Genomic DNA, 25,769 nt, shown 5'->3' on the forward strand with positions numbered 1-25,769 from the left:
GATTCACACACAGGGGGAGGGAAAACAATAAAACACAATTTGGATTGTTTCAAACCAGTGTCTAAGGAATCATTTGCAATACCACAATACTCCCTCCATGTGACAATCACTGTTAACTATGACTGCTTTTTTTTTGAGTAGCTACAAATGGTGCATTACTGTAACGAGCATTTATGCTCAGCAAACCTTAATTGTCTGAATAATATATTTTTTTTTTTTTTTTGCTGAGGCTTTTATCCAAAGCCACTCACAATAAGAGCAATCAACCGTGAAAAAATCAATCAAAATCAGAACAGCAGGAATCCTGCACATTTTAATGCATATACATAAATAAATGATGAATAAAAGCAAGAAGCATTAAACCCATGATGATTTTCAACACAGGCAAAATGTCCCCGCCTCAACTGTTTGTCATTTATTAGAATAATAGGCAAGGCAAGTTTAATTATATAGCACATTTCAACACAAGGCAATTCAAAGTGCTTTACAAAAATGAAAGACATTAATAGCATTAAGAAACATATTATGAAATGATATCTAAAAACACTCATTTAAAAGTAAAAGATACATGAATCACAGTTACAGTGCAGTGTGAGATACACACATCTGAACGAACACCCCTTTGGAAAATTATAATCTGACCCCATGGTACCTTTTGGTTTTTGCCGAAACTATTCCTCTTTTTTATTTTTAAATGCACAGTTAAGTTTACCTTCTCTTTATATATATATATATATATATCAATTAAAAGCAACGGCAAAAAGAAAAGTCTTCAGCCTGGATTTAAAAGTATTGAGAGTTGCAGCGGACCTGCAGGTTTCTGGGAGTTTGTTCCAGATATTTGGAGCATAATAACTGAACGCTGCTTCTCCATGTTTAGTTCTGACTGGGGACAGAAAGCTGACCAGTCCCTGACGACCTGAGAGATCTGGATGGTTCATAATTTAGCAGGAGGTCAGAAATGTATTTTGGTTTGCCATGAATTTAGTGATGGATTGTAAACATTTGAAATGTAGCATTTAAGTGTTTCTCAGTTACAAGGTTGTTGTTTTAATAAATCAGACACTGATGGTGCAGCACTGTACCTCTTTTTTTCGTTATTTTTTCCCTAACAATTTGTTTTGCGTTGATCAGGGGGTACTTGGCTGCATTTTTTTTCCAAAGGGGGTACATGATTGAAAAAAGTTTGAGAACCACTGCTTTAGGTCAGTGTTTCTCAAACTTGTTCATACCAAGGACCACTTAACCAATAAAAAAAACACTCTCGGACCACCTAACTCCTCAAATATCAAAAAACACATCGTTTTTCTAGAACAGATTACAAATCGCCTGAAAATGGTACAAACAAGTGGCAACATGTTTGATGAAGGTGTTGCGCTGGGCTATATGGGCGAAACTTATCCTCGCTCCGTTGCGGAGATATTCCCACGAGAGTGCGGAAAACTTACATTTATTTATTTATTTCAAATAAGAAATGTTACCAATATACCCGCGGACCACTAGGGGGCGCTCACGGGCCACCAGTGGTCCGCGGACCACACTTTGAGAAGCACTGCTTTAGGTGATAGTAGGCTGATTTAGTAACTGTTTTAATGTGACTGTTGAAACTCAGGTCAGAGTCCATGACTACACCTAGATTTCTGGCTTTATCTGTTGTTTTGAACATTGCAGGCTGAAGCTCAGCGCTAACTTTTATACGTTCTGCCTTGGCTCCAAAAACCATTACCTCAGTTTTGTCCCTGTTTAATTGGAGAAAGTTCTGACACATCCAGTCATTGATTTGTTCAATGCACTTACTCAGTGTTTGAATTGGAGCATAGTCTCCTGGTGAAATGGTTATGTAAATGTGGGTGTCATCCGCATAGCAATAGGCGCTTTCACACCGCAGTACTTTTCTTACTTTAGCTCATCAGAACTTAGTACAGCGGAATAAGTTCCTGGGGGAGGATTAGGCAAATGAAGCCGCTGACATCACTTCTTCTTCTTCTTCTGCTTTGGGTTTACTGGCAGTCCAGAAACAACTTTACGGCATATAGTGCCACCCGAAGTCCCCGGAGCTGGGAGTCCAAGCAGTTTCTACTGAAGCCTTCCGAGTAAATCGCCAGAACGCCGACACCTCCTCATCTCCACCGCTCCCATGTTTTCTTTTGTGTTGCCATAAGTTAGTCTCTCTGTGTTTCTGCGCTGGGCTCAGGGCTCTCGACTAACTTTTTTCCCCATCCTCCCGGAACCGTCCCGAAATACAATCTAAGCCGTCCCGAAATTAATGTGGACCGTCCCGATTTTTAAAAATGTTAGTTTTTCTACATTATCATTAGTTAAAATCATTCAAAGTTACCTTTAACATAAATAAAACATCATACAAATCATTAGATGATAATTCATCAACCTTTTTATTTGAGTAAATCATTCAATCACATAAACAAAGGCCAAATATATTTAAACAAACACACAAACGAGAAAATTACTCTAATATTGAATCCAATCAAGTCCCATCCAATTATCAAAACAATCCAACACTGTCCTGAAGACAGAACCCAGAGTAACCACTAACCAGGAAGACAGTCTGTAACACACAGGGTATATGCAGGAATCCTGAAGTCAAATGTAATACCTTTTAAAGACCTTTTTTAAGACCCTTTCCATACATTTTAAGACCTCATCGCAACTTCGAGTTCTAACCGGTTACATTGAAGACACACTTTACCTCACATTTACTATTGATTGTAAGATAGCACAACTAAACAGAGTGCAGACAGACTACTGAAGCCTCCTCTCCACATGAACTTCCACCTCTCTGTGAAGGTCAGGTTTAATGCAGCAAGCTGCTTTGTTGCTTCTGGACTCTGTGCTCTTTCATTCCAGTAAAACTCCTCAGAAACCAGTAGAAACCAGTATGTGACCAATAAACAAAACAATTGACAAAACTTTGAACTATGAAATATATTAAACTTTGGTGAGCTTCAGCGGGGTAATGCCATATAGGAGCTCCCTCACAAATACCCAGGGGTTAAATTGGGCTGGGGCTGTCCGCAAACGCAAAAAAGTCTTCCGTTCACACGCATTCGATTCATTAACGTGTCCGTTCACACTAGACCGCTGGAAATGCTGGAAACGCTGTAGTACATATGCCAGGCCTGTAAGTGGCGCTGCTGCTGCCACAAAATACACCAAAAGCAGCGAAGAAGACGGTCCCTGGAGCATGGTTGTCATGGTCGCCCTTCTGTTTATTCTCCGCGGTGGACGGCGTGTTCTCCTGCTATATATCTCTCAGGTAGTCCACCAGCAGATAACAACCCCCCCCCCCCCCCACAGAGCGGAGCAACGAAACTTAAAATAAGAAGCAGCATTTTATGGCACGCTATGCATGGGGCCGCCTTGAGGGGGTTTCCCGACATGTTGTTTCAGTAAATTAAAGGGTGTTTCATGTTGTCGTTGCTGTGGACCTTCTTAATACCTTGGAAAATGCCGTTTAATACTTTTTAATAGCCTTAATTTTCGCTAAATTGATTTATCAACTTTTAATACTTTTTAAGACCCCGCGGACACCCTGAACACAGTCAGGAGACCTTTACAAACTGCCCCACCCCCCCCGCTCCTTATTATTAACATTAAAGGAATGGTATGCTCATGACACTCATTTTTTAAAAATTATCATCCGATAAAACAGACCAGTCTCTGCCAGTCTCTCTTTTTTTTTTTTTAATCCGATGACATTATCAGTGATTTTAAACTGATTATATACCGAAATAACATCAACACTGTGGGCGCCGCCATTTCCCGGACGTGACGTAATCCATGCGTTTGGTTTTCGAAGACACGTTGATCTCCATGTTATTTACTGTAGTTTCTCTATTCAAATATGCCTCACTGTATCGCGAAATATTGCCATAATTCTGATAGGAACAATCCACGGAATGCTCGGTTCCATCTGTTGCCAAAAGGTAAGCATAAGAAGTACATTCGGAGGCAGTGGCTAGCGAAATGTGGCCGTCCCGAACCGAGAGATTCACAGGCTCATGTATGCAGCGAACATTTCACATTTCCGGACGACTACTCTGAGAGTATGATCAAACATAACATGGGATTTAAAGAACAACCATTACTCAATGGAGATGCAGTACCATCGGTCTTTCTGGTGTCATCACCGACCAGGACACCAGTTCGGCCAGTTGAGAAATCGCCCTCTGCAAGTGTGAAGCGACGGAGGAGCAGAAGTAGTGCTCGGAGTAAGAATAAGGTATGTTATAGCGCATTTCCATTGCAGCGGCTAGCCCCGTTTTAACGTCCAGGCCAGGCCAGTTTTTGGTGGCCTTTCCATATAGCGTAGTACCGGCTAGTGTGTATTTTACCCCAGTTTTTTCCGGCCCCATAAAATCGTGATTCTATGGCCAGGGACAACGAAGCTGAGTATGCTAAACTATAGAGAGGGAATCGCTAGCAAGGGTGGTACTACATGCATACATATAGTATCTTATATCATCTTCCCATTATACACACATGCATTTCCAAACATCTGGACTACCTATGTTGCAAATGTATTATCTTTTCAATTTACACACAGCATCTATTGCACGTCTGTCCGTCCTGGGAGAGGGATCCCTCCTCTGTTGCTCTCCCTGAGGTTTCTCCCATGTTCCCTTTAAACTGTGGGTTTTCTTCAGAAGTTTTTCCTTGTACGATGTGAGGGTCTAAGGACAGAGGGTGTCGTATTGTCATACTGATATGTATGGCTGAATTCCCCCATCCAATCTCTTCACATTGGTCAAAACTTGTTCCTCTGCTGACGAGTCCGAACTGAAATACTCCACCATGTTTCCGTGTGTTGACAAAGTGAACGCATGGATGACGTCACGACCATCACGTGACTACTGAAAATGGCAAACATGGCGGCGGCCAGACGGAATATACAGGTCTTGATAAAAAAGAGCTATAAAATCATTATTTACCGGGGAATATCGCTGATTTCTTCAGGGTATGGTTTAAACATAACGTTTCACTAAATACTGAAGTTTTGATTAATTATCTAATGAGTGGACCATTCCTTTAATAATAATCAATTTTCTCTCTGCTGGTAAAGTAACGTGTTTTTTTCTATTTTAAGAGGGATCAGTAAGTTAAGGCTACCATGAAGGTTTGATTCAGAAGGAGTTTAATGTATAAGATCCCTGATGTTGAGGTGACAGAATGTTTATTTCCACTGTGCACAACATGTTATGAGGGACCCACAATCTATCTTTATGCAAGGAATAATGTGCAGCGAGGCGTCTCTATGGGGAAAAGAACACCTGAATCTAGATCCCTCTGCAGGTGGTACTTTAAGTATATTTTGATGCCAATACTTTTGTACTTTTAACATTTTGAATGCAGGACTTTTTATTGTAACCGAGTATTCCTACACTCTGGTACTTTTACTCAAGTACAAGATCTGAACTTCTCCCACCTCTGACAATAAATCCTGAGTGGTTACCAAAAACCTGCTCTGAAGGTTATTTTCATTTTACAAATCCTGCACTCAGCCAAACTTTCTCCAATATCATTGAAAAGCAGCCAGATGCTGCTTCTTTTTTCGGTTTTCGCTCATTTCTTGACTTTTTACGACGCGCTTGCATTTAAATACGGCTCCCCGTCGCTCTGTGCAGCTGGCCTGTACCACTACACCTACTGTGCACCCCCACCCTTCTTTCACATAATGGTATGATCCTAGTGTGTCCTCGCATATGATTGGCCGCATGGTGGCCCAGCTAAATAAAGTCCCGCCCCTGCCTGCAAGGATTCTCAGCAAGAGTAGGAGCGGCTGGAGATGCTGCTCTCCCCGACGGGAGTCTGCTCTTCTAGCAGCAGCTCGCGATCGGCGTGTTGGAGACCTCTGAATTAAAGTATCAAGTCACCTCAAGTCAGAAGGTTCAAGTCCAAGTGAAGTCCCGAGTCATTGGTGTTCAAGTCCAAGTCGAGTCGCAAGTGTTTTGTGATTTTGTCAAGTCGAGTCTCAAGTCATCAAATTGGTGACTCGAGTCCGACTCGAGTCCAAGTCATGTGACTCGAGTCCACACCTCTGGTATTTACTCACCATTATGTGTACGTCCACTCGTTTCCCGGAAGCTATTCCGCTGCGTAGCATTACTTCCGCTGCTGTAGTTAAGGCGTTGCCAAAGTTCTTTTCCACATTTGGAATTCCGCGAGTAATCCAGAGTGACCAAGGGACAAACTTTAAATCTAAACTGTTTAAACAGGTCCTTCAAACATTGCAGGTAAAACATGTCCTATCCAGTGCATATCATCCCGAGTCGCATGGTGCGTTAGAACCGTGGGATCAGACCCTAAAAAGCATGCTGCGAAAATACTGTATGGAAACAGAAAAAAACTGGGATGAGGGAATTCCCTTCTTTTTGTTCGCAGTCCGTGAAGCTGTTCAGTAATCGTTAGGATTCAGCCCCGCGGAGCTCGTTTTCGGCCATACGCCCCGCGGTCCACTTACATTACATTACATTGCATTTAGCTGACGCTTTTATCCAAAGCGACTTACAATAAGTACATTCGACCAGGAAGACACAACCTTGAAGAAAACAGAATCATATAAGAACATCAGGTTTCAAAGAGCCAATCGTTTCAAGTGCTACTCAACTGGCTTTAGATAAGCCAGTCCTTTATTAGTATATAAGTGCTCTGTTAGCAGTTCTTTGTTAGTCATTCTATCGCTCGAAGTGGAGTCGAAAGAGATCTTACATGATGAGTTTCTCTCGGCTGATTCTCCTCCAGATAAGAACGTATTGGATTACGTTAGTCAGTTTCGTGAGCGTCTGCACCGGGCAAATTCACTCGCCAGAGAGTCGCTCTCCGCTTCTCAGGCCGTCACGAAGCATAAATATGACCGTGCCGCTGTCCATAGGCAATTCGAATTAGGTGACAAGGTCCTCGCATTATTGCCTATCCCTGGCGCCGCGCTCTCCGCCAAATTCCTCGGTCCATATGAAATCCGTGATTGCCTCAGTGACACTGATTATGTAATTTGTACTCCAGAGAGACGACGTAGAACGCGCGTCTGTCATGTGAACATGTTAAAGCGTTATCATTCACGCACCGCCGATAGCCCGCCGGCCGGCTTGGCTAATTAAAGAGTAGCTGTTTCCGCATTAATAGTTACAGATAGTTCCGGCCCTTCTGACGATGGTTTGGTGATGCGTGCACATCACCAGCCGGGTGCCCGGTTTAGTAACTCGGAAATGATAAAGACGTTGCCCACTACGTTAAGTCATCTGCAGGAGGGGCAGCAGCAGGACATAACCCAGTTAGTGGCTCGTTTCCCGAGCCTTTTCCATGATGTCCCGACACAAACCAGTGTGATAACACATGACATTGATGTAAAAGGTGCGAGGCCAATTAAACAACATCCGTACCGCGCAAATCCCACCAAACGTGCACTTATGAAGCAGGAGGCTGAGTATCTTGTAAATAATGGCTTAGCTATAGAGAGCTCTAGCCCATGGTGCTCTCCGTGCCTTGTAGAGGCTAAATCTGATGGTTCTCCGCGTGAACGCTGTTACGGTGTCAGATTGTTACCCTTTTGAGGATCGCATCGACAACTTAGGGTCCGCAAAATACGTCAGTAAGTTGGATCTGCTTAAAGGTTACTGGCAAGTACCTTTAACGGACCGTGCCTCAAAAAGCTCCGCCTTCGCTCCGCCTGACTGTTTTCTGCAGTACACAGTCATGGCTTTCGGTATGTGTAATGCTCCGGCTACTTTCCAGAGGTTGGTGAATACTGTCCTATCAGGAATAAGTAACTGTAACGCGTATTTGGATGATCTCATTGTGTGCACGCCCACCTGGGAGATGCACATGAAGATCCTGGGGCAGGTATTCACCCGGCTCGCATAGGCGTCGCTTACATTAAATCTGGCCAAATGTGAGTTTGGTAAAGCTACTGTCACGTATTTGGGGAAGCAGGTTGGGCAAGGCCAAGTCCGACCGGTGGAAGCTAAGGTTGCTGCGGTGGCTGAATGTGCGGTGCCCATCACCAGGAGTGACCTCCGCCGTTTTCTCGGTATGGCAGGATACTACCGCAGTTTCTGCCGCAACTTTTCCATTGTAGCTCAACCTCTGACTCATTTGATAAGTCCCAAGGTGGACTACGTTTGGACCCCTGAGTGCCAACATGCATGTGAGTGTGTAAAAACACTCTTAAGTCACGCTCCTGTGCTCGCTGCTCCCAATCTTGCGAAGCCCTTTACAGTCGAGGTGGATGCCAGTGCAGTGGGGACCGGTGCCGTTCACAAAAACCCTGTGGGGTTTTGTCTTAAGGGAGGGAGTGTTACAGCCGCTGCTTTCCTTGTGCCATTAACTCCGTTTGTGTGTGTATCTGTAAATGAGCTGTGCAGTTCCTCTGATGTCATTGGCCGTCCCATCCTCGCAACATCCGATGTGATTGGATTGACGTCATCCAATCCCCGCCCGCTTCTGCCACGTCATCCGGGGGAGGAGTACAAAGGCCGGGCAAGGACATCATTCTAGAGGCTCTGTATTGTGAGACAGACGCCTCCAGCCTCTCGTTGTGTTGCCGCCATATTCTGTGCTTTGTTAGACTGCTTAGCAGCGTGTTAAGTAGGTTTTCTGTGCTAGTTACACTGATTAGCAGTGTGTCGTAGTGTTCTGTGTTTAGTATAGTGTGTGTGTACCGCTTAGACCCAGGTTAGCTTAGCGCCTGTAGATCAGCATTTGTGTGTGTATCGCTTAGACCCAGGATAGATTAGCGCCTGTAGATCGGCAACAGCTGTGTTTTCGCACAGCCTCCTTTTGTTTGTTATTTTGTTCCACTTTAGAAGTGAGGTATTTTCTTTCCTTTTGTGTATTACCCGTTGTGGGATAATACTGTACAACTCTCTTTTGGAGTTCTCCTTTTGTTAAATAGCAACAGTTTGGCCCTTTGTTTGTGTATATCATTTTGTTCATTTATAGTAACAAATAAACCACTTGTAACTTATACCAATTCTACTCTGGTTGTGTTTCTTCTCTTGGGATCCCCTAGACCCAAAAGGGAACGTAATAAATGTTTATGTAGCAATAATACATATGACATATATATTTTAAATGTCTCCTGTACCGATAAAAAGTCCGATAACATCGGAGCTTAACGTTACCACTGTCTTTAATAATTCCGGCCCGGGGCCCGTTTAACACCGGGGCTCGGTACCCATCCCTACATGGGGAGAGGCGCATATTATATATATTGCTAAGGACTAAATGCGATGGAGAGTTCTCATCTCAGCCTTATTACCCATAGGGGATGAAGAGGAGTAAGTAAATAAAGAGGCCAGCGCTCAAGGGTCTGGTTCTGCTGTGCGTTTTTGTGATGCAACGGTAAAACATTTCAGAATTCCTCCATGGGATGCCATTGTGCATCACTCAACCCGCAAAATACACACACTCCGTACATAGCTAGATCCGCGAATTTGCGGGCCAGGAATTCGCGGGCACAGCCAGCTGGGCGGCACAGCTGTAGCTACATGTGTGTATTTCGCGGGTTTCTAAATGTTTTGTGCCTGTGTGTTTATGTTGACAAGGAGGTTTAATAACTGTGTGCTACACAACACGTGCAGTCGGTTTCAATTTCATCGCCGTTTGTAGTAGAATTAGCAGGGTATTTTTATTTTCTCGTCCCAAAATGATTTTTTATCCTCCCCGACACTATTTCTTTCGGCCCCGGGACGACGGGACGTCCTTAAGCTCGAGCCCTGGCTGGGCTAATGCTAATAATGCTAATGCGAGGATAATAAAATGGCGGCTTCACAAAACTTTTTGGGAGTTTTATATGGCGTGGTTTGCAATCCGCCCAGCCAATCAGACATAGGAACCTTTTTCTCCCACGAAAGTTCCTGCTCTCTAGCAGGGACGGAAGGGGGGGTAAAAAGGTTCTGATGAACTAATTTAGTTCCGGCTCTTTTTGGTGTGAATGCGACATTTCGGAACTATATCGGAACTAAAGTGGGAAAAGTACTGCGGTGTGAAAGCGCCTCATGGTAACTTATTTTGTTGTTTTTAATTTTCTGAGCCAGTGGTAGCATGTAGATGTTAAAGAGAAGAGGCCCCAGTGTTAATAGGTAACACTTTATGTATAAAAACTAGATTAATCACAGCTTAAAAATTAATTAATCATGATTAATCACCATTCGAACTATGTCCAAAATATGTCATTTCTTTATGTATATTGTTGTGGGAATGGAAAGATAAATGAAAGAAGGCGGATATATCCATTTAACATGTTTATTGTAACATTTTTCTGTGTGTCAAAATGAAAGAGAGCACCTATCAATCATCAAACCGTAGGGTCTTAATTTATTACGTGTTGATTTCTGTCGACGGGGGAGTACTTCAGGAAAGTCGACGGGGGGGGCTAGTGGAGTACTTCGTGACCACAGAGTGTGAATGTTGTGATCAGCTGTTTTAGCGCAGTTCTCCAGTGAAGGGGGGGGGGAGTCTCCCTCCGCAGCCGGTTGGCGTAGTTTTGGCACAGTTCCGTTGTACAGACGGACGTTAACAGCAGCCCTGTCTGTGCACACGGAGACCGACTCTGTCGTCCGGTGATCTAACCGCCTTCTGGAAAAGCTTCACAAGTACGTCGGTACGCAAATGTGCTTTGTGACACAAGTGACGGTACGCATTTCAGATTACGCACATAACCTGCGTACCAGTTATGTGCACCCCTGTACTACAGCAAAAGTATTCTCCGTCGGGACTTCCTGCAACAACACCACGCCGTTATCTTGATTCTGATTGGCCAGAAGACATTATCAAAGATGTTCTATTGAGAAGACGATCACTACGTGACAAAAGTTTTCAAAAACGTTTCTGGTCTTCGGTATTTCCAGACAAGTGGCTACTGAATTCAATCTTACTAACGGCTGTCTGTGCAATTCTCGGCGCGAGTTGGTGGACTTTATTTTGCTTACATTAACATCATTTTTCATGGTGGGGCTAAGCCATTTCTTGGTATGGGTGTAGCCTACCCCAGCCATACCCTGGCCTGGCGCTGCTACTGGTGGGATGTATGGGGCGGGACATTCTGCACATGCGTTAAATATTTTAATGCAATTAATTCAAAAAATGAATTACCGCCGCTAACGCGATAATTTTGACAGCATAAACCAAAAACAGACCCTTAAATACATAAGAGAATAAAATGACCTAAAAAAAGCAACTAAACACACAATGAAACAGTCAAATAAATAGAACGTAATAAAACCCAAATAAAATCACAAAAAAGCAATACTATAAAAGTGGGATTTTACTAGTAACAGAATAAACAATGCAAGCCCAAAGCCACAGGTCAGAGTTAGCATGTCGCAGTCTCCTCAGGTCGACACTGACCAATCAATGGCTTCAAACTCCTTTTGATTTGTTTATGTGTGTTAATATTTTTGTTTGATTGATGATGTGACCTCACATTTAAACTGATTCTATTTCAACAAAGGAGCTTAATTTATTATAAAGATTCCTACAGATGAGTGTGAAACTTCGGAAATTACTATGTGTATGGACCTTGTTGTATAAAGATGCAAAGAACACCATTTGCAAACTGTGTTAGTACTCACATATTTGAGAATGATGTCTCCTACACTCTTGTCATCTGACCAGTCTGTCAGCAGATCCTCCAGGTCACCCTTATGAATAAACAGAGAAATAATTAGGTCAACAGTGCCTCTTCAAGATTAAAACCACCACAATCTTTTGTTTGAAATGTGTATGAGTTGAGGTCACATTACCTTTATTCTAGTGTGAACATCGTGGATTTCTGGGATGCTGCCAAATATCGTCTTCATTTCCTCCTGAGCCAGGATGGGTCCGCCCACCTGCTCCTCTTTTTCCAATGGAATCTTGAAAAGCTGCAAATAAAAAACAGACATGAGAGAAGTGCAGACACATTAAAACTGCAGTAAAGCATAAATCATAACACGTGTTCTGTTAGGAGTTAAGATACACATCCATATTTTCCACTTGTTCCATCTTTACATGATGTAGCATGTCTTGATTCTGTCAGTCAACAACAGGTTAGCAACTGACTTCAGTTTCACTACTCTCATTCAGTAAGACTGTAACAGGACCTCAAGATGTCACAATTATAGAAGAACAGACGCTGTTTTATCACTATGTTAAAACAGGATGGTACTATGTAGTGGCTTAGTATCATCCATTTGCTTAAATATAGGATGTACATTTGACATTGCATTCTTGACAGTTGAAAAGTAAGCAGCTGGATTTAACTGTAATTGAGTTCCTAAAATTGTGGTCAAACCGACTCCTACAACAAAGTCACACTGAGACAGTTAAACTATAGGGCAGAGGTCTTTACAGGTCTGCCTGGTGCATAGCAACAGAGACCGAGCCAGGGGCATGACAAGATGTCGAACTATTTTGTGTAAGGATGTGTTGTATTTCTCTGGGGCTGGGACTTGTGTGTCAGTATGAGTAATACCAAAGCGGGTCCAAGTGGACACGCCATAAGCTCTGAACAAAAGGATGCACCTTCACATTACAGAAGAGTGTGTATTTAAGACAAGATGGGACATTGCAGAACTGCAGTGTAAAATTGCAAATGAGATGTTATCGCAATGCTATTTATCTGGTTAAATAAAGGTTCAATAAAAATAAAATAAAAAAATGACATGTTCGTTTTAATGTTCTTTTATTGGTGCTACAGGCACGATGCGCCAGCTGGGAGACGATGACATTTGGTGGCTTGGTATAATCCTACTCTGGGTCATTTGGGGTCCCATACAGTATAACCTTTCATATTTTATGAACTTTTCATATTCTGTGAAAAACAATAAATGTCCCAGGATTAAATAAATACACTTTTATTTATGAAGGAAAAAATAGTGGATAACAGGATTTGTCTCTCTCACTGTACAATGTTAAGGCCATACACACATTGGCAGTCTACCTTTGTTTCTGTTGTGTTCAGATGAAAAATGCAATCTAAATTGGCAGGTCGCTGTCTTATTAACATGGGCCTATATTATCTGCTGCCTCGCCATTTGGTGTGTTCCTTTTTTGTATTCATGCCAGATAATTCCATAAGCCGTATATACCAAGATAAAGTTAAAATCAGACGGCCTTTTGTGAGTAAAGAACAGTTAAAGCTAGTAAAAAACAACAAAAACACAAGACAGTTGATAAGAGAGGGAGATGGAAAAACATGCACTATAGATGTGTGAGGCAGAAAGGGAGTGAGTGTAGGCTAAATGAAAGGGAAGTTCAAGAAAGATAAAGAAAAAACAATTTAATTTGTAGTGTCGAGAAAGAAATGGTGAGGCAGGGTTTGTAGCCCTCACTCGGCAGCCGTCTGACTCTCTGCTGGGAATAACTGATAAAACGGGCCAAGTGAGGGCATGCTAACACGCACACCTTTAATAATGGTAGCTTAGTCTCAAGCTGTTGTCAGTGGCAACCGACTGGTCCACCTGTGAGTGAGTGTTAAAATTGCCCACATTGTGTGAACACATCCACACACAGTTACCTGGAGGATGGTGTTTAAAATCTCCACATAGTTGCTCTCAGTCTGGTAGAGCTCCTTGGAGACCTGCCACCTGGCTGACTGCTTGGAAACAAGCGGAGTGGAACTCTTGGAAGGCTTTAAGCTCTCTGGAGGAAAAAGACAGCGGGGGAGGAAGACTAGTTGTTAATACTGCACTGATGCAAGGACAGACAATGCATGTTCCAATGTTACTGTTTAAGCAATTGGAATGAAACGTGAGCTGAATTTAAATAACAAATTGTAATCAATTTTCATTTAGAATGTAAAAAGGTTATGTTCACACGATGGGCCACAGTATGAAGGCAGTCAACAGGGATGTGGTCACCTGGCTGCTGAATAACATGCAACGCAGTCGGGTTGGGGTTCAACATCCTTGTTTTCTTTCAAACCCTTTAAGGGATTTATTGAGGTCAAGTGGACTTTAGATTGGATGAATCGTGTACTTTTCTATGACAGGACTTTTCATTGGACTTGCAATGAGTATGATCATAGGGTCACTTATAACATTAGGGGTGTATGAAAATATGAATATTGTTTTAATTCATTTATTATTTATACAAGTTTGGTTTGCTTAGGTTTTTTATACGATGACTTTTCTAAAATGTAGTTTCTGTTTATTTATTTTTTTAAATCATACATTGAATTGTAAAACCTTGTATACATATTGTGAGGCAGATTCTCGCTCATACAAAGCCATTTTAACAGTCCAACTGTAATACATAAGTAATAAGAAACAGACAACAGACAAAACCGTCGTTTAACATGTGTAATTAAGCAGACTAAACTACATCCGACCCTAATAACGTGTGTCATTTTAACCACTGTTTGTGCAGGCTAAAAGCAGGGAGCCTGCTACAAACATGTGGTATACACTAGTTTGAGTAAATTAAAATGAAGGGGAAGTGTGTTGGAATCTGAGGTCAAATGGAACCAGCTATCAGAACCCAACCCTTACCCTAAATGTGTTTTTGTTGTAATCTTAATTGTCTTGGTAAAAAAACATTTTATCACCTATTTTTTCATCAGATATTATAGGAACAAATGTAACGATACAAGGAATATGTAAATATGGAACTGAAGATGTTTTCCAGTCATCTGAACGAACATCCTAAGAAATGCTTCAGTGTATACCTGTTAAGGCGCTACGTGACATGTTGGATGAAGGAAACGGCCCAAAAGCTCCTCAGAGGTTGTTTTTTTAAAAAGCATGTAAGGTGCAATAACTAATCGACTTAATCGATGACCAAATTAGTTGCCAACTAATTCAGTCGTCGATTTGTTGGGTTATGTTGTTACTCTGTTTGCGGAGCTCGCTACGTCACTCTAAAAAGAAAAATGGCGGAGGCGAGGAGAAGCACGGTCCGACTAAAATATTCACTTTAAACAACAGTAAAAAGTGTGTTACCTGCAAACTGTGTAAAATTGAACTTGCATGGCACGGGAGCACCACAGTGCTGCGGGAACATCTCAAACGTAAACAAAAAACACCCAATCAAGATCCCTCCGCTTCGAGTCGGTCTCTGTGATCATACCGTCGGTGTTTTTTTTCTTCCAATAATGACCGGCTCGCTGCACATGATCCGGCTCGCTGCACATGATCCGGCTTATTACATGATCCGGCTTATTACATGGCCAAATACTAAACAAAGTAACGACTAACTTGACTTATTTTAACTATGCCAATTTATTGTTTCAGCAATTTCAGAGTGTTTGCAAATTTGCAGAAAATAGGTTGGGTTGAGACCCAGTGTGCTGTGTGTAAGAAAGTGTAACTGCAGAGACAACCTGTTAACACTTTTTGTTTGTGATTCACAATTTTATTTTTTAGAATTTTATAATCTTATATAATGTATTATTATTTATAACGGCTCAGGTCCATTAAAGCATTTAAAAAAACTGTTAGGTTAGTTATCATGGTTGATCATTTGAAAGAACATTGTTTTTGTTGGAGCATCCTAAAGAGACATATTTAGTTAAAAACAAGCTGTTATATCGCTTTTGCAAATGTTTTATAGCCTACATTTGAGTTGTTTCTGTGTGTTGATGTTGTCAATTTGGAAATGCAGTTTTCTGAATAAAATGTTAAAACCATTTTTTTTGGGGTGCCTTTTTTATCCGATGAATCGTAGAAATAATCGACAGATTAATCGATTATCAAATTAGTCGTTTGTTGCAGCCCTAATGTAAGGTCAGGTGACACTGCACACGTCCCTGTTCATGTTGGTACTCCATTACTCTCAGCTGGCCGGGGTATAACTCAATCCCAAATGTTTTCAGATCCACGAGTAAAACTATTATAAGATTCTTCTATCCTCCACTTCATATCAGCTTTGAGTTGGACTCTCCTCTGACGATCAATGCATGTAACCCTGAAGCAAAGCCTGACCTGAGGATCCTGTCTGCTGCTCCTCTTCTTCTTGTTGCTGAAGAGTCCCCAGGTAGGACCTCCTCCTCTTCTCTTCCCTGCCTGTCCTACTCCTTCTTTCCCTGGTTCTCCTCCTTCTCATCTTATTCCTGGACACAGCATTGCTCTCTGAACTGTTCCCTACTCTGTCTTCTGAAATAGAGATTAGTTGATCTCGTTACTGCTTTCCTTAAAACTATATTCTCAGTTATTTTGCTTTTGATACATACAAGAAATGGTATAACTGTCACTGCGAAAACAAAAGAGATTAAGGGACGGATGGAGAAGGTGTTTTATAGTCAACCGTCATTTCTCTGTTACCTGCCAAGGCCTTGCAGGTGTCGGGGGTGTTGGAGATGTCCAGCAGAGAGCCAATGGACAGGGAGTGCTCTGCTGAGGGTCTCTTGCGTGGGGGGGGGAAGGGAGAGATCTCCGTCTCCTTGGTGAGCTGAGCCAACGTGTCCCTGAGACGCCGGCGCTTGCGGTTGCTGTTGGGGGTGGTGAGGGACAGCAGGGACGCGGCCTTCTTCATGGCCGGGCTGTTGTTCTGATCGCAGCGGGACAAAAGAAAAAAGGACAATATAGTAAGAGAGAGTGAAAAGGAGAAGCAACATGAATCCACGGAGTATCTCTTGAAGATGATGATGAAACCTGAATCAGAAACTCTTAAACAGCTATCTGTGAGGAAGGCAAATAGAGAATATATATCGTTTATTTATTTTATGTATAAATCTTGATTCATGGTTGTGTAATGCTGTAGTCCAATTCTTATACATTGAGATAAAGAGAGATACTCCTTTTGCCGTTCGTGAGTGTTTATACATTTGGCTTGAAATAATATTCATTTAGTAACAACACCTATAAATAGAGGTGGCCGGATTTTGCACTACTGTCGTTACGGTGATAAAACAAACAAACGCACACACAATCGACTAGCCACAGCTCTCAATAAACTATGTTTCATATAAACAGGTACCATTGTCTCGGTTATGTACAGGCAGTATAAAACCTGTGATGGGTTGTTTCCACACAGACTGCGTTGCTACTGCCAGCTCTCCACAGATCATGTTTTCTGTCTGATTTAACAAGAACTCCATGACTTATGATGGGCAAAGGTCAGCACGCCATGATTGAGACGTAAAGCTTTCTGTTTATTTAACCTGTTAAAGATGTTAATATAGAATAATGTCCTGTTTGGCTCGTCGGATCACAAATGATGTGGCACCCTTTACTTTAGAGCTTTTAAACATTTGGAAAAAATAAAACGATTGTGGAAAAAAACATTTGCTCATATTGCGGTTGCTTAGCAGCAGAGTTCATTCGCAACCTCAAAATGAAAGCATGGCTGTTAAATCTGAAAAGATGTGCTGACATATACTACATTATGGGGCAGGGTATTTCTCAAAAAAGGTATTTACATTATTTTATTGCTTTTAGGAGTCAATAACACAACGTTTTATTTATTTCTATTTTTAATATTTTTCTCAAGATATTTTCCCATACATACCGCATAGAATGAAGTAAGGCAGAATCATGTAAATCATTTATTTTATTTTGTAATACCGTGATAAAGTACTGCGTGAAAAACACAACAAAAAAAGGAATGGGAATCTAAATGTCAGTCATATACCCAACCCCTAGCGATAATGCACTCACCTTCTCGTAGAGGTACAAGGACTCTCCGGCCCGAGCGTCCATCTGTATGCTTCCCCAGAACCACTAACACAGAAGGGAGAAAACAAAACTAAAAAACTCTGCTTTTATAAGGACCAAAACTTCCTTTGAAATCAATAAAACTAGCAACTTCACCCAATCCACCATGCTACCATGGCTCACATTATTTACTGAAATAGGGAAATACATTAAAAAGATCATTTAGAACTCAAGACAATACCCTGTTTTGTCAAAATGGTGCTAAAGTAGTATCAGAGGTGTTAAACTTCACTCTTAAACAAAAAACCCTACCTCCTGTTTGACCACAAAGAGTGTACTGGAGGGAGAAAATGGCAGCTCCTTTACTGAGTTTTCCTCCACCACCATGTGTGTACAGCGCTCGTCTCCGACCTCAAGATAAGTGCCGCCTTGGAGACAGAGAAAAGGGATATGATGATGAAAATACATGTTCATGTGCAAAACACAATTGTACAATACAAGTGTTTGAATTGTATGAAACAAAGTGTGTATTCACTGCTGCACAGGTTTAATGACACTGACCATGTTTGAGAGTCCTCTCCTCCATGTTGGCCTTATCTTCATCTAAGAAACCCAGGAAACTGAGGATGCAGTCCTGGAAGGGAGGCACTTTGAACTCTGTTCGAAACTCCTCTTCTCCTGCATGGAAGAGCCTGAACACATGAAGGGTGTTCACATGAAGGTTACAATTAATAACATGTCATCATTTCTGAAAATGTGGTTTTAGATTAGGTACATTAAACATAATTGATTCTACATCGTTGAATACATCAGGATTTGTTCACCCCCTAAAGCTCCTGAAAGGCCTGCATACACATACATGATGAGACAGCACAACGACTGTTGAGGCCTCTCAGATTCCCAAGAGCACTGCTTTTTAGTGGTGCACGATAATTATCGGCCCGAAACAAAATTCCAGTTTAAAAAAAAAAAAAAAAAATGTCTTCACTCACACATCCGCGACCCACTCGAAACGGGTCCGCGACCCACTTTTGGGTCGCGACTCACCAGTTGAGAACCACTGAGCAAGAGTATGCACGCAGCACAACACATGCCATTAAAGTGTTTAGGAGTTGTTAGTTAGAGTTCCCGTTAACCGGTAATTACCGGACTTTGACCGGTAAAATATGCTGAAGACCGTAAAATCTAAATCTCTTCGGTCAAAATCATTTCCCCTTAGCACAACACAGCATCAGTTGCGCCACTTATGTGACAGACAAGAATAGTCAAGTTTAATGTCTAACATTTAATGTGGAGAAAGAGTATGGGTTGATTGTGCGTTGATCTGTTGGTAATGCCTCGGGGTTCCGGTGGGCATGTAAACAAATTCATAATGCAGCGCGATACTTTGCGGCCTCACCCGGTTGCATAGCGACGCTTATTGTTTAGGTGTCTTGATAAGCAGTTATGATATGGACATAAACGCGAGTGAAGTCTAATCTGACGGGAGAGCGAGAGATCAGGATCAGCTGCTGCTGACGGAGACATGCAGCTCTAGCGGATCACCGGCAGCGGTGAGCGCAGCAAAACACACAATTACAAAAAACACTTAGCTATTTTAAAAACCTCTCAAACTACCTAAACTAGTTATAGATATGTTTATTTTTACTGTCGGGTCACTCATTACTGGATCCGCGAGCTGCATGATACTGACGGGCTGTCAGGAGAGAGCGCTCCGTTATTATAAGTTACTTTACACTTTTGAATAATGTAGTTAATCTACTATAATTAGTTTGTTAAATATCGAGTCGTTATCAATTTGTTTTAAAGCTCAATAAATAACAAAGAACACCTTTGACCGGCACTTTTCTCATTTTGTCCGGAAGATTTAAACTTTAACTCTGGTTAGCTGTGCTAATAAATATCAATTATCATTCGTAATATTCAACCCCCTTTCCTCAAATGTATGTGGGACTTGGCTTCATCATTCAGCAGACCTCATTTGTATGGTTTACAAAGTGTTGTGCATCAGCAGACTTTTTCATATGTAAAACAAAAAAAGAAGAGAAAATAAACCACAAAAAGAAAACTGGAGATCTAATATTTCCCTGTGCTCAAATACTGGCTTGCAGAGAAAACATAAAGTAAACAATAGATGTTTCACTTTGGCATGCCTTTACCACAGGATACACAAATGAGAAGCTAACCAAATAACTTTTCTCATTCACACTTTCAATTTTCCTCTGCATTATGTAGATATTGTTATAAAGGAGAGCAGCTCCGATAGCCTTCCTTCCTTTTCTTCACTTACACGTCTTCTCTTCTCTCCCAGGCTTTATGAATCCATGATGGAGTGAGAATCGGCGTCCCCATGCACACTGAAAGCTGAGAGAGGAGGGAACAAGACAGAGTGAAAACGCAGATAAGTAAATGTGCAACCAAGGCAAGGCAAGTTTATATATATAGCACTTTTCAACGCAAGGCAATTCAAAGTGCTTTACAAAAAAAAAAAAAAGACATTAAGCATTAAAAAAGAAAAGCTAATAAAATAAACATTAAGGAAAAATACATGGATAAAAGTTACAGTGCAGTCTAAGATATGAATAGTTCAATTAAACATTACAAGAAAAAGTACATGGATAAAAGTTACAGTGCAATTTAAGATATGAATAGTTCAATTAAAAGCAGTGACAAAAAGAAAAGTCTTCAGCCTGGATTTAAAAGTAGTAAGAGTTGCAGCGGACCTGCAGGTTTCTGGGAGCTTGTTCCAGATGTCAACCAGAAGATGATAACAGAAAGAAAAGAGAGGCATGAAATATATCAACGTACAATTGTATCAGTATAAGCTCTCCTACTTCTCCTGTCACACTCTCAATACAACAATTTCCCTAGTCTGTTTGCATTACTTCTGATCGGTATGCAGTGTGCGAAAAAGTACACGTCCCACCGTCCGGGACGTGTTATTTACAATATCGGACAAGTAGATCTTTCAATTGACTTGTCCGGCGGACAAGTGACGTTTTTCGGCCTGATTTATTGACAAATGATTGATACATTCAGTTTACAAAAGGCAGAACTCATTCGCAAATTGTACGTGTCCGCCATTGTTCGTTTAGAAGTGTTAGTTTCGGTTCTGCTCGTCGATTCCTAAGGAAATGCAAAAAACTATCTCTCTCTCCTCTCTCTCTCTCTCTCCTCGTGTCTCTCTCTCTCGTCTCTCTCTCCTCGCTCTCTCTCTCTCTCTCTCTCTCTCTCTCTCCTCTCTCTCTCTCTCTCTCTCTCTCTCTCGCTCTCTCTCTCTCTCTCTCTCTCTCTCTCTCTCTCTCTCTCTCTCTCTCTCTCTCTCTCTCTCTCTCTCTCTCTCTCTCTCTCTCTCTCTCTCTCTGGTGACAAGGATCCGAGCCCCCCCGACCCCACGGAATATCGGCTTTAAAATGAGGAATAACAGAGGATTTTAGCAGTCAGAGCAACTAAAGCAGCAGTTAATAACAGAAACGCTAAAGAGTCACATCTAATAGAAATATATAAAAGCATTTACTTTAATTGTGAAGCAGTCAGTTTATAATTTTGGCAGCACTGTTGAGCATTTTTAAAATGTATTTTCATGCCTCTGTGCAAGGCTTAGTCTTTCTGTCTTTATAGCCAGTGGTGTAAAGTAAGTAAATTCATAAACTCAAGTACTGTACTTGGGTACAATTTTGAGATACTTGTACTTTACTTAAAGGGGACCTATCATGCAAAATGCACTTTTGTACGTCTTTTATACATGAATATGTGTCCCCGGTGTGTCAGGGAACTCACCAAGTGTCAGAAAACACAACCCTCTCTCTTTTCCTCCATACCCAAATCTCTAAAAACGGGGCTGCAACGGATCTGATACAGACTGATACAGATTTGAAAATCCTCTGAAGTCAGAAACGAGGAGCTCCGCCTATATGGGCAACTCTCCACCTATCAGGAGGAGACAGCCACGGCCATTGCCGTCGAAAGCGCTGGAGACGCTGTAGTACATATGCCAGGCCTGTAGGTGGCGCTGTAGTCTGCCACAAAAGCAGCGAAGAAGACTTCTCACAGAATCAGCCCTTGCAAAAACAGGGCTAATGTTTTATATAGGTATGGCCCTACAATATATTATTCAAATATAGCATGATAGGTCCACTTTAAGTATTTCAATGTTTTGCTACTTTGTTCTTCTACTCCTCTGCTCCTTTACAATTCAGAGGTAAAAGTTGTACTTTTACTCCACTACATTTATTTAATACCTTTAGTTACTTTACAGATTTGGATTAATGATGTGAAATATAATGAACTCTTAAATCAGACTTTAGTTACACCTTGAGTAAATTCACAAGTGTCATTCAAACTAGCTGCTAGTGATGTGTCGGTCACGAACGATCCTATTCTTTCGAACGGCTCTTTGGTACGAACGAAGGGAACCGAGTCGTACTTGGTGAGAGCCGTTCTTTTTATCAATGGTTCACTGCCTGCCATAAATCCACTCGCCTTTACGGGAACTTGCTTTCCTGAATGCACATTTTCCGTAGATGATGGCATAACGCAGGGATCACCAACTACATTTGTCCAAGGGCCGAAATGTAACCAATAGACACCATCGCGGACCAGCGATTTTTATATAGCCCAGAATTTTATAAATAGTATTCCGATTACTTTTAGAATACTTTTGGAATACTTTCTTTTTCCATAACAGATGGGTATGTTTTGGTGAACAGGAGACACGTATTTTACTGTTTTAATGGCTTATCAAGAACTCAAACACAACATCTTGGTGTCATTCTGGACAGCTCTCTCATCTGCACCCACATCAAAAACATCACCCAGACTGCATTATTTATACTGTCTTAAAACCTTTCCTTGGAATATGTTATGCATTGTAAGGTGTCCTTGGGTGCTTTGAAAGGCGCCCCTAAATAGAATGAATTATCATTATTATTTATTATCTGAAACGATGTAATAACTTTTAAAACTTGTTCCAGTCACTTGCCCCATGCATTCAGCAGCAGCAGGCCATTCACTTTGATTTCATCCCGTTATGAAATGTCATCATTTCGACAATAAAGAAATGCTACATAAACGTTATCTTGCACATTTTATCTAACCATCTCCGTTTCTAACTTTCAATATATTTTAAAAGAGATCTCTCTCTCTCATCTGCGTGCGGGGGCGGGGCCTCACAGACACGCTGCATCTCTCTCGCTCACAGACATGCTGCAGCGCCGTGCAGTGTGCACACAGTTCTGCCGGTAATGAATATTACATTTTATGAGGAAACTTTTCCACCAATAATTCCAATAAGTAATCCAAAATGTATTAACTTCAGGTTTACGAAAGTAACTGTAATCAGATTACTCGTTTTTCAAATGTAACGCCAGCTGAATACAGTCACGGCCCGTCCACACAGCGGCGTGCGTTGACGCTTCCCCATTCACTTTGAATGGGGTGACGTCACTTTTAGCCGAAATGCATCGTGGGAAGCGACATGGAGCGTAGCTGGCGTGGCTCGCTGAAAAAGTTGAGCAATGTTCAACTTTTGACGCCTCGGCGAGGCGTCAGCCAATCGAATCATATGCCAGTACAAGCTCTAGCCAATCAAACCGCTGCTTGTGTGTCAGGGGCGGGAGTTTCATGTGATTGGTTGTTGGTCGAGTTTCAGACACGCCCGCCGGCAAGCGTCAGCGCACGCCGCTGTGTGGACGGGCCGTTAGCCTACTTGATTTTTGTATTCTGATTACGTAACGCCGTTATGTATTCCGTTACAACCCAACCCTGCTTCTAGGCTACTGTCCCGCAGCTCCAGCCTCTCTGTTGGACTCTGTGGCAGCGGGGCTACTGCTGTGGTGCGGAGCGCATTAACCAGACTCTTCACCACGAAGGATCACTTCTTCTTCAGGGGAGGGAAGGTTTCGCAGTACGCAGTCTACTGTCCCGCAGCTGCTGCCTCTCTGTTGGACTCCGGTACTGCACCTTACTCACGAGACGTTGTAAACAAAGAAATGGGTGGGGGGCGAACGCAGTAACCACTCCGCCAACGCCACAGTCACCCCCGTCGTGCGGGCCGGATGAGAATGTCTGGCGGGCCGGATGTGGCCCGCGGGCCGCCAGTTGGTGGTCACTGGCATAACGCATGCTGCTTGAGTAGTAGTTTGGCTGGCTGAGAGATGTAGCGAGTTATACATTTTTCTGTGAGAAAAAGTAGATTGCTGGCAATACAGTCAATCATTATCCTGGTGATTATTTCAGAGATAAACCTATCAACCCCGCCCCCTTAAAAATAACAGCTCTTTTCCTACACTCTGGTAATTCTACTTTTACTCAAGTACAAGACCTGAGTACTTCTACTTGTACTCAAGTACAATAACTGAGTACTTCTACTTTTACTCAAGTACAAGATCCGAGTACTTCTACTTTTACTCAGGTACAATATCTGAGTACTTCTACTTTTACTCAAGTACAAGACCTGAGTATTTCTATTTTACTCAAGTACAAGATCTGAGTTCCTTCGACTTTTACTCAAGTAAAAGATCTGAGTACTTCTACTTTTACTAAAGTACCAGATCTGAGTACTTCTACTTTTACTCTAGTACAAGATCTGAGTACTTCTACTTTTACTCAAGTACAATATCTGAGTACTTCTAATCAAGTACAAGATCTGAGTATTTCTACTTGTACTCAAGTACAAGATTTGAGTACTTCTACTTTTATTAAAGTACCAGATCTGAGTACTTGTACTTTTACTCTAGTACAAGATCTGAGTACTTCTACTTTTAATCTAGTACAAGACAACTTATGCCACCTCTGTTTATAGCCTATTAGAAAACTAAAGCTAAAATTAGCAGATAGTGACAATGTATGCTAGTTAGCTAGCTCCACGATTCCTTAAATAGTATGTCAAACAGAAAAACTTTTCAGTTCACATCACGCTCTGCCGCTCCGACAGACAGCTCTGCTCTGAACACCTGAACGGCCCGTTCTAACAGCTAACTCCGGACCGCACAGTTACTATTAACGAACGCACCGTAGGTAATGTAGCTGCTGAAGTTAGACCCTCCGGAGCAGCAGAGTTCAGCCGACAGACAGGAAGACTCGAGCACACAGCTCGCGCTTCATTATAATATATAAAAAAATAACACCATGTGCGTCATGATGGCACATAACAGCTCGCGGCCGCAGATTACTCCGGGTCCCAGACCCCCCATCCCCCCCCCCCCCCCCCATCTACACGAATCACACAAACGACCTATTTTGGATTCAAAATGGCAAATTTGTCCGAAAGGTGACAAGTTTGCATCCCTGATTGAAGTGAGATACCCACTGATTTAAACGAAAGTTAGACTACAGAAATTAAAGAAAAATGTACACACCCTGTATTTCTCTCCATGTGTGGAGTAGGCGATGAGATGAGTAACCTTGGTGCTGAAGTCTTTCCGGATGGTCCCCCCCATGTGATGAACCAGATTCACCAAGTTCTTCTGCAGGACAGAAAACGAACATGAGCTCAGCACTAGGAGGGAAACAATATTCACCAAACATTTGGCTTTGCTGGTGGCTTTTTCTATAACTTTTCATCTTCAGCAGGGCCAGAGTGACCAACACGACCACGCTAGCTGAATGCGTCAAATGCTGGTTGAAGAGTGGGATGTCATCCCACAGCAGTGTGTGACCAGCATGAGGAGGAGAGGCTGTTGTGGCTTCTATGGTTCTTCCCCACGCTACTGAGGCTGCTGTTTGTTAAATTAATGAATTGGTAAATTGCCAATGCCAAAAAAAAACTGTTTGGCATTGGCAGAGAAGATTTGGCAAATGTGTCATGGGCACAACCCACATACTCAGCTCTGCTGCTCATCCCACAAATGCATGTTCCTCACAAATGTGGCACCATTTAAAAAAGGGAAATAAAAAGCCCCCCCCAATGGTATAAGATGTATTGCCAAGGAGCATTGTTAGAACAAAGAAATAATCTGCCAAACACACATTTCCGTACTTTTTGTGCTTAGTTTAGAATATTGAGTTGCATTGTATTTTAGGTCCAAATTAAACAAGAGCAACTAATTGTATACAAGGATTCCATTTGATCTGTAATAGCCTTATATCAATCTTAGCTCTCGTTGGTGTCCGACCTGGGATCCCACACCTGACCCGAGTCATGTATCGCTGTGCTAGTTAGCAGTTAGCTGTTCAAACTCT

General features: G+C 41.9%; 1 protein-coding gene across 4 annotated transcripts in view; it reads right to left on the reverse strand.

The window, feature by feature from the left end:
- The window catches only part of ect2 (epithelial cell transforming 2), an 80,887-nt gene that overhangs the window by 41,389 nt on the left and 13,729 nt on the right, over positions 1-25,769 (reverse strand). For 3 of the 4 annotated variants that reach the window (XM_034081930.1, XM_071203011.1, XM_034081929.2), the window contains 9 exons: positions 24,947-25,054; positions 19,879-19,952; positions 18,150-18,280; positions 17,901-18,016; positions 17,592-17,654; positions 16,257-16,482; positions 13,514-13,638; positions 11,760-11,879; positions 11,589-11,657 (listed from right to left, as the gene is read on the reverse strand). In XM_034081930.1, coding sequence (XP_033937821.1) covers positions 11,589-11,657; positions 11,760-11,879; positions 13,514-13,638; positions 16,257-16,482; positions 17,592-17,654; positions 17,901-18,016; positions 18,150-18,280; positions 19,879-19,952; positions 24,947-25,054 — 1,032 coding nt within the window. Of the gene's footprint in view, positions 1-11,588; positions 11,658-11,759; positions 11,880-13,513; positions 13,639-15,917; positions 16,089-16,256; positions 16,483-17,591; positions 17,655-17,900; positions 18,017-18,149; positions 18,281-19,878; positions 19,953-24,946; positions 25,055-25,769 lie in introns of all 4 variants that reach the window. The other variant, XM_034081928.2, reaches the window with a different exon arrangement.

The sequence above is a fragment of the Pseudochaenichthys georgianus genome, chromosome 4 (assembly GCF_902827115.2).
Source record: "Pseudochaenichthys georgianus chromosome 4, fPseGeo1.2, whole genome shotgun sequence".
Taxonomy (NCBI): Eukaryota; Metazoa; Chordata; class Actinopteri; order Perciformes; family Channichthyidae; genus Pseudochaenichthys; species Pseudochaenichthys georgianus.